General features: G+C 40.7%; 1 protein-coding gene across 1 annotated transcript; it reads left to right on the top strand.

Annotated features, from left to right (window-relative positions):
* Window positions 1-230: 230 nt before the first annotated feature.
* On the top strand, window positions 231-5,121 carry LOC142494347 (keratin, type II cytoskeletal cochleal-like). Its single transcript, XM_075598906.1, has 9 exons — window positions 231-745; window positions 1,449-1,657; window positions 1,828-1,888; window positions 2,315-2,410; window positions 2,995-3,159; window positions 3,276-3,401; window positions 3,812-4,032; window positions 4,307-4,335; window positions 4,721-5,121. Exons 1-9 carry the CDS (start codon window positions 326-328, stop codon window positions 4,906-4,908), a joined length of 1,515 nt encoding a protein of 504 aa, XP_075455021.1. The 5' UTR covers window positions 231-325; the 3' UTR covers window positions 4,909-5,121.
* The last annotated feature ends 5,058 nt before the right edge of the window (window positions 5,122-10,179 follow it).

Genomic DNA, 10,179 nt, shown 5'->3' with positions numbered 1-10,179 from the left:
CAGAGGCTTCTTTCTATAATCTCTCATACATTGTTTCTGTAAATGAGACATTTAATGCAATGTTTTATGGGGAAATAGGTAGCCACTAGTAAAAGCGTTGCTGCTTTGATAATGTGGCTGGGTTATTGTACCCTATGAAAGTAGGAGGAAATGATGCCACCAAACATCCATCATAACAATGGTCTTTTACGTGAGCGGCAACACCCACTTCCAGTATAAAAGGAGCAGATACTGTATCTGTTCTAAAAGAAAAGGACTACTTTACACCTGCTGTGCAGACTGCACTTCCTATTATCTCTATATCGCCCCCTATAGAGGAAGCAGCATGCCTCATCAATCTACCCACTGCAGCTCTGGGCCCCAGCACTCCAGCTCACACCCAGCTGTATTACCTAAGCATGGCGGCACACACAGCATCTGCTCATATTCTTCTAACAAAGTCACTTCTTGTCACCAGGCAAAGTCTGGCTTTAGCAGTAAAAGTGCCTGTAGTGCTGGCTCCAGGGGACATAAGATCTCAGTTGGAAGTTGCCATTCAGGGAGAAGTGGACACGGATATGGATCTGGTAGTGGATATGGCATTGGGGGATCATTTTGCTCTGGAGGCATCACCCCTGTTACCGTGAACCAAGGTCTTCTGTCACCACTCAACTTGGAGATTGACCCAAACATCCAGAGAATGAGGACTGATGAGAAGAATCAAATCAAGGGTCTCAATAACAAATTTGCCTCCTTCATTGACAAGGTAAGATCAGGTTACATCGCACATATATGGGGACAGACTGTAGCATGTATATGTCCTAATAACTCTGGTTAAAGAACGTGTAGCATGAAATCAGTGTAACACAACATGCAACAGGGAGATAAATCGTTATTGACTGTTATATGGAAAATAATCTGTGGGGTCAAAACATTCACGTTGCTGCAGTATATCCTGTAAGGTCACTTCATATTTCTGTAACATAGTGGGACGGTGTCATTAATCAAACAGGCGGCACAGACTGTGGTGTGTGGCTCTTACTGACGGTACTGGCCCATATTTACTAAGTGGTGCTATTCCATAACACGTCTTCACTTGAATAGACCATAAGATGTCTCCGAGCACCAGAAGGGACCTTATAGAATAACACTGCTCAGTAAGTAAGAACTGTATGTGCCACTTTCTCAGCGGTTCCCACCCAGTGACAGTGTCACACATTTGATGCATGTTTCTTACTTGGCTGCAGTGTTAAACTCAAACATATGCGGAAATATACAAAGTAACACAATTACAGAGGCAGTTATTGGTTAAATAGTATATTCTTAGCCCATTTATATGTAACAGAACCCATTGTCTTAGGTGCTAAAACAAAACATTATTGCTGCATCTTCAAGGCAAATTGCAGAATATTTTGCTGAGATTGTTTGGCCATTTTTATGATTATTATTGTTTCTCCTACTTGCTTTAGGTGCGATTTCTGGAGCAACAGAATAAAATGCTTGAGACCAAGTGGGCTTTGTTACAGGATCAGAACACTGCGAGGTGTCAAATGGAACCTCTCTTTGAGGCTTTTATCAATAACCTCAGGAGACAGCTGGAGAGTCTAACATGTGAGAGAGCGCGCCTGGATGCAGAGAGGAACAGTATGGAGGAGACAGCAGAAGACATGAAGAGAAGGTAAGTACAAACTTACCCTCAGTATGGGATATTTATGCACTAATGTGTTTAATAAAATCATACATAATATAACATGGAGAAAATAATAATAATAATAATAATAAAACAATATTCCTCCCGAAGGAAAAGACAGCCTGCAATATGATAAAATCTAACCTGTAATTCCCCAGATATGAGGAAGAAAACAGCAGGCGCATCGCTGCAGAGAATGAATTTGTTGGACTAAAGAGGGTAAGGCAATAGGGATACACACACACGCGCACACACAAACACACACACAAACATACACACACACAAACACATACACACATAAAGGTGCACACACGTACACAGGTACACACACACACACACACACACACACACACACACACACACACACACACACACACACACACACACACACACACACACACACACACACTCACACTCACACTCACACACACACACACACACACACACACACAAACACACACAGAGATACACACAGATACACACACACACATACACATGCACACACACACACAAACAGATACACACACACACACCCGCACACATACACACACACACACAGATACACACACACACGCATACACACACACACACACACACACACACACACACACGCATGTCCCCATATCACGTGTCTCTTCCCTGTAGGATGTTGATGCTGCTTTTATGAACAAAGCGGAGCTGCAGGTTAAGGCGGATTCCCTGACTGATGAGATCAACTTCCTGCGAGTTTTGTTTGATGCGGTAAAACCTCTAACACGTTTCTGTTACTTTCTTGTTTAACGGACAATAGGTTATTGATATCCAGCTACATAAGCATTATTTATGTGAGACATAGGAGGTTATTGATAATGTTTGGATAGTGCTGATCGGGGCACTAACACGTGGAAACTCCAACTGAAGGTAAACAGAGTTTATATGCGATAGTTCCCCGATCGGCACTATCGCAAGTTAATTAGTGACCCCCATAGGGTTATATTAATCAAAGTCTCCCAGCTACAAACCTGTCCCAAACCCAGCGCAATAACACCGCACACGGTTTAAAAAAGGAGAAAATACCATCGGTTTGAGTGAGAATATTTTAGTTTATCTTTTTAGGAAATCTATTTCCTGTATCGATAACTTTCCCTTTAAAAAATGATGGAACTTACTATTTATCGTAATAAGATTACATTTTACAAAGAATAATTGTTTGAACGCGATGGAACTTGCTAGAAGTTTGATTACATTTATTGAACGTTTGATGGGAACAGCAGCAAAGTGACTCTTGTCAGGTTCTCCCATCTCTAATCTTATATACACAATATTATCATGTGTCTACGTTACAGGAAATATCTCAGCTTCAGGCCCAGATCTCAGATACCTCAGTCATTGTCTCCATGGATAACAGCCGGGACCTGGACATGGGCGGTATCATTGCTGAGGTCAGAGCTCAATATGAGGACATTGCTAACAGGAGCAGAGCTGAAGCAGAATCCATGTACCAAACAAGGGTGAGTCTATTACAGGCAGATAACATCACAACTAAAACCAATCCTCATGCACATCGGGTGCACAAAGTCCTGTGATATAATTTCCAGATCTATAACCAGTCCTGTTTTATCTCCAGTTTGAGGAGCTGAGCGTGACTGCCGGGAGAAATGGGAATGATCTGCAGAACACCAGGAATGAGATCGCTGACCTCAACCGAGCAATTCAGAGGCTTAAGGGAGAGATAGAGAGTGTGAAAGCGCAGGTAACACACACACATATTACACAGGCACACACACTAATAGCTGTACAGATGCAGAAAAATAACAATCGATCTTGACAAATGTTTCTTATAAAGCCATCTAGCTGTATTTTTACCTTTTATTAGCAATAGTTGAATGTGAAGAAAATGTATAGTATTCAATAATATGTTAAAGGAAAAAAACAAAAAACTGAAATCATATGACCCGATAGTTGATGCTGTGCTGATCTCATTTTAACTTAATTTTTTTTTTAAATCTTCCTTTTTGGTTGATATTTCACTAGAGATTTGTGTAACTTTCACATAAACAGTTACTCCGGCTACATCTGTCCGTGTAACCGAGAGCCCTTTGGAGTAACTAGTAATTAGAAACTTGGTTTGATTTTCTGCCATTTTCACCACGTGTTCCCCAGCGTGCTGCACTGGAAGCCGCTATAAGTGACGCTGAGGGACGGGGAGAGGCGGCTGTCAGAGATGCCAAGAATAAACTGTCTGAGCTGGAGAATGCTCTGCAGAAAGCTAAGCAGGACATGGCTTGCCAGCTGCGGGAATACCAGGAGCTGATGAATGTGAAGCTGGCTCTGGATATTGAGATTGCAACCTATAAAAAAATGTTGGAGGGAGAAGAGTGCAGGTAAATGTAATATCTATACACACCCCTTTATTCCTCTTACTGTGAGCATATAAAGAACTTACACACGTCTCACACATTATATTGTAATACCCCCCTGCTGCCAATCTCCCCAATTATATACATTGTGTACTATTAAATACAAGCCTAAACATGCCTGAGAAATGGGATAAAACACTTTAATAAACATTCACTCATCTACAACAAAATGCACACATCATAATGTTTAATCTTCATGGACCAATACTCCTACTAATAATTATTATGTTTGTTTCAGGTTGGGTAAAGAAGGCTCTGTTAACATCTGTAAGTGACTCAATGTTTTCTTGTGTGTATGTGCTAAGGGGGGTGTAAGATTATACCTAAACTTGGGGTTAAGTTTGGCCTCTTAACTTCTCCATAGTCTTCTAATCTGTCATTTCTGTTACACTCTTTTATAAGCACAATAACTGAATTAGAAAGACATTTACATTCTGTTGTCTGATATTAACCTATTACTAAAATCTAACTTCTTATTATTAGAAGTAAAGAAGTGTAATAGCTCACTGACTTCCATTTAATTAATTTGAGGCATAAGCAACATCAAACTGTCCTTAAGCATGAATAATAATAATAATAATATGTTACGTTATGTCCCACACATTCCCAATCACACGGTTACTAAGGGACACGTACGTTACATTTCTTACAGCCGTGCTACACTCTAGCACTGGGGGAAAACACTGCGCTGGGGGGATGTCCCACGGTGGAAGTGGACATCACCATAAGAGCGGATATAGCTCAGGCAGCGGAAGAAGCATCAGCCATGTCTCCAAAAGCAACCATTGCTCAGGGCCTGGATACAGCTGTTACACTGGGGGCATCGCTTCCAAGCACTGACAGTAACTGCCGGGCTCATTATTTACCTGCCATTGCTGCCCCAGTGCAGGAAATCTTCTATATAGCTAAATGTGTCTCTATTTAATGACTCTGCTTGAATCTATATTACATGACACAGTGGGCTCTGCTGAGTACTTTACTTGCACATAATGTAAATGTAATCATCACGGCTTTTCTGTTTCTCTGTCTCTTCAATAAACCTCTGTTTACTCACCAATGTTTCACAAACTTATTTCCTGGTGTATGTTTATAACTGAAAAAGTAATAATTATTACAGACTTGTGACTAGGAACAAATACTGTACAGATACATAATGATACACTGCATAGTATTGTAACATTTTTATCAGGTGATGTATTTTGTATTGTACAAGAGACAAAAACAATTGAGAATTAGCACATTCGTGGTTTGTTTTGATACTGATATATCGTAAAATCTAAGAAATCTATATTGGTACTGCTCTTTTGTGAAGTGAACTGCAAATTTAAATTGTTGTTGTTCATGTGATATAAAAAATAATCAAGGTCTGTCGTACTTCCCTTCCAGATGAACAGTATATCATCTATATAACGTCTATAGAGGACTAGGTCCGCCCCAAACTGATGACCTGACCAAATATTCTCCTACTTCCACTGGGACATGAAAATGTTGGCATAACTGGGTGCGAACCTAGACCCATAGCTGTACCGCACAGCTGAAGATAATACTCTCCATTGAACCAAAACACATTGTGCCCTAAAACTAATTTAATTCCCTCTATTCCCTCTACAATTTAAATTTGCAGTTCACTTCACAAAAGAGCAGTACCAATATAGATTTCTTAAATCTTACGATTTTTGTAGAGAATGGATTTTTAAAGACGAGAACATTTTTCAAAAAGGTGGACTCGAACAATTACCTATTAAAGTGTAGTTGTCATAAATAGGAATGGTTAGACAACATACCTTTCGGACAGAGGTATTAAGGAAGAGGTTTATTGAAATAAACTATGACACTGGTCTAATAGATGTAGCGGTCAATAGGGCAGCAGCATTGAAACAGGAAGAGCTATTGGGGCCAAAGATTAAGTTGCACATGAAAGAATATGAAATACCATTTGTTACTAGGTTTAACAGAGATGCAGGGAAAATAACAAAAATAGTGAGTAAACATTGGCACTTGGTCCAGAAGGACCCAGTATTGAAAGGCCATGTCCCTGACCGACCAAAGGTGATTTTTACAAAGGCACCAAATCTGAAAAATAGACTAGCTCCAAGTGTATTTAAAAAGAAGGATGAAGGGCTGCCGAAAACTTGGCTTTCTCAACAGGATGGGTTTTATGGATGTGGTGGGTGTAAACCATGTTCACATGCATCTAAGGAGAAATGTAAATTCACCTCAAAGGTCACGGGAGAAGAATTTACCACTCGTGGTTTTATAAATTGCAGGTCATCGTTTGTGGTATATTTACTTGAGTGCCCATGTGGACTCCAGTATGTGGGACGCACCTCAAGACCCCTGAGGGTCCGCATACTGGAGCACATGGACAAAATATGCAAAAAAACTAGCAACGCATAGCGTATCTAAGCATTTTAATGAAGTGCATGCAGGGAGTACCACAGGGTTAGTTTATCGAGGAATTGAACTAGTATCCCAAAACTGGAGAGGTGGGGAAAGGCTGAGCCAATTATGTAAACAAGAAACCTATTGGATTTATAAACTGAAGATCCTTGTCCCTAGGTGGCATAATGTTGACATCGACCTGGAGGCTTTCATTCAATAAACTATGCCATTACATTAAGTTATATGGTTAGGTTCCGAATACATTTCAGCGATTTATTAGAGATTATAGCAGTAAGTCATGAGTCTGTAGCTCTATATCGGATTTTAAAACATTTTAAATATTACTAATATTATTATTGATTTCTATCTATTTATTTTTAAGAGAGGAGTACTCTTAAATGATCCCCCCCTTTTTAGGACTTGTGATACTATTTGATTTAGAGACATTCTAATTGTTGCTGTTCTTGCTTTTATTTACTGCTCCTTCCAGGTTCTGCACCATCTACACATGCCCTATGATGTCCTTTGGGGCTCGTGTGTACTAGCCTAGTATGTGGGGTGTTCCATTGCCTTCCAAGCTAGGGGACTATATAATAATTGCTTTCTAATTGGCGTTCTAGAACAGTATGTTTCGATGTATTATATCTGGATTATGGGATTTTATGCACCAAGCATGTCATCTGGCCTATTTAGGGTTTTTCAATGCAGCTGGGATGTTGCTAATACATTAAGTATGATTTAATGGGACTGTCTAGTTTTGACTAGTAGGATGTATTTTCCCCAGGGTGATTCCAGTAGTAGCGCATGGACTTGTTGGTTTCATTCAGGGGTTTACAAAATGTGCAGCATTAGCTAGCACCCGATTGGACATTGGACAGTGTATACACAGGTATTTAAATCCCGGAAGGGACAGTGTTAACAACAGAAGAGCCTTAGGAAGCCGGTCCCACGGCAAAACGCGTTGCTCTATTCCACGGATCCATTTTGGTCAGTTGAGGCCACCGTAGCTGTGCGTGCCATCTGCATTCCAGGAGGACTTTCAGTTGCAATCCGGACAAAGTGACTGGAGCCGATCTGAGACACAGTGGATGCGGACATAAGCTGTGATCACAACTCGGATTTTACAGTAAGTGTGAGTGTATTAGTTTTTGTGTTTTAAATGGTTTTTACATTGATCTAATACACGGTTTATGCTCCATTATACTGATGATGTTCTGGGGACCCTGACTGAGCATGATCTGAAGAGGGATCCTTAAAGAGGCAGCAGAGTGCAATCCAGCACACAGATAGAAACCAAGTCAAGATACCTCCCGTTTACTTACACATGGCCGTGTAAGTACTAATTATATTACCCTATCCACTTTATCACCTCCCCTCGCACCACATTGCCTAAGGCGCACCACCTGTAGTGTTTTAGTGAGCATTGCTCACTCCATGTGGGGTATTTGTGTTTATATTTTTTATTTTATTTATAAAAATGTTTAACCAGGAAGTAATACATTGAGAGTTACCTCTCGTTGTCAAGTATGTCCTGGGCACAGAGTTATAAAAAAATACATGGTTACATTAAAGAACATGGGTTACACAGTCAAATCACTGACAGATAGAGTTGGAAAAATGGGGCTCTTGTGGAGCCCCATCAGGCTGTGCTCCTTTGGGGCAATGCAGATGCACAGTGGGGTAGGTGGCTGAGATGCAATGCAGCTGTGAACAAAAGCTCTTTGTGTTCTCATGGTTCATTAACATTCCAGTGGGTGGGGTTGATGTTCCACAGAGAACAAGCAAATGTTAACCCTTAGCACACTGGTCCTTTGCAGAGGGGTGCCGCTCTTGGGGAGCCCCATCAGGCTGTGTGTCTTTGGGGCAACGCAGATGCACAGTGGGGTGGGTGGCTGAGATGCAATGCAGCTCCCCTTATTGTCAGTTTGTTGTGCTCAGAGTAAAACCAATGTTACCTACTTTTGGAGTCTCTTTACCAAAACACAGGTACGTCAGTCCGGAGACTTAGTTATATTTTCTCACCAACTTATATAACCAACCTGAACATATTATACCTTAAGGACCCTTGCCCAGTCCCGTTGCAGTTGGCAACACAGTATAATCTTAAGCATTTATATGGTGACAGTAATATACAACAAAAAACAGTGATATCGATATAAATATAAAAACTCACATGAAACTGTAAGGACCCCGTTACTTGGATAGAATACCCCTCAAGACCGATCTCTCTACAGATCACTCAAACTATTAAACTATAGGTTTTTTCAAAAAAAAGGAGAGCCTTACCTTGGTTCATATGGGCTCAGGTTTGAGTGATCGAGGAGTCTAGTCCGTCCGGGCTTCTGGTTCTAAGGTATTGGGATCCCTATTTGGGCGCCAACTGTGAAAAAGGTCAAAAATATTACAATGCCGGTTCAGAATAACAAGTGAGTCTTTATTGTATACAAGTGTACACAGGGAGAAAGTGTACAGAAGGTCTCTGGCAAAATTATAACTGACAATACATTTTATACATAGCTAATAAGAATACACCTCTTCAGAAGAGGCTGGCTTAGTAAATGGAAAAATACAGAAACGTATGCAAAATAATACAAAAAAACCTTATACAGGCTAAATTGTATATGTTATGCAAGCGAACCTTTATTCTATATATTTCTGCTGATGTCAGGGGCCTTGTGGTTTCCTGATTACACAGAACACTTTGCAACCTTGGGTATGCCAGATGTCAAATACTGTATGAGAAGTGGCTCCTTATCCCAACCGTCACATATTTTGAGGGTCAGAACAACATCTATTCCTGAGAATTTGTGGGGGTTGATATCTGCCGGGAGCGACTGCACAAACATAATTCTTGCGCACATCTCACATACTTCATTTATTCAAAATGTTGGAACAGACAAAATGGCTGCTATAGTCCTTGTGACTGACTTATGATCCTTGTGGCTGACACACACACTTATATGACCCCCACCCCTGTTCCTTATATCCAGTCTTCACAAGTGAATGTTTGATTCTGTTATATTATACCGGTGGTGGGTAGAGATGAGTGAATATTTGATACTGTTATATGATACCGGTGGTGGGTAGAGATGAGTGAATGTTTTGAGTCTGTTATATTATACCGGTGGTGGGTAGAGATGGGTGAATGTTTTGATACTGTTATATTATACGGTGGTGGGTAGAGATGAGTGAATGTTTTGATACTCAAATTTTTATTTGTAGAAATTGGAGAAGTCTTCAGATCCAGGTGCCTTGGCATGCTTGCAGGATTTAATCACCCCAATGATGTCTTCTGGAGTGTTTGGGGCATTCAGGCTGTCCACTTGTTAGGTTTTATTGAACAAACTAGCACTGATCAATGTCATGTGACATGCTGCCTCAGTTGCATAAATTGAAGCACCTTTTGTGGAAAAGCAGTGCGTTAATAATGTGTATATACAATACTCATATTATACGTGCATTGTTTAAATGTTTAACTGTAATATATGAGAAATACAGGAGTTTTAAAGAGGATTGGAAAGGGATGGGTCTAGGGGAATAGGTAGGGATCTGAAAGGATAGTTATCAGCTGTGGGAGCAAGGTTAGGTATGCTCCGGGGGCAAGGGAATCCATAGCAGAGAGGTCAGACAATTGTGCTGGAGGGCAATGGGACCACATAGGTTGTACAAAGGTGACGCTTTGGCCTACCTACAGTGGGACTTGCCTGCAGCCTTAGAGAGTCCTGCCGG

This window comes from Ascaphus truei, chromosome 5, assembly GCF_040206685.1.
Source record: "Ascaphus truei isolate aAscTru1 chromosome 5, aAscTru1.hap1, whole genome shotgun sequence".
Lineage (NCBI taxonomy): Eukaryota > Metazoa > Chordata > Amphibia > Anura > Ascaphidae > Ascaphus > Ascaphus truei.
The sequence above is the reverse complement of the archived record's forward strand: the minus strand, read 5'-3'. Positions and strand labels throughout refer to the sequence as shown.

Bases quoted from the DNA above. Each gene is read 5' to 3' on its own strand.
- LOC142494347 (XM_075598906.1), top strand. From the start codon at position 326: ATGCCTCATCAATCTACCCACTGCAGCTCTGGGCCCCAGCACTCCAGC. The intron at 1,658-1,827 runs GTAAGTACAAAC...GTAATTCCCCAG, and splicing joins GCAGAAGACATGAAGAGAAG to ATATGAGGAAGAAAACAGCA. The intron at 4,336-4,720 runs GTAAGTGACTCA...CATTTCTTACAG, and splicing joins AGAAGGCTCTGTTAACATCT to CCGTGCTACACTCTAGCACT.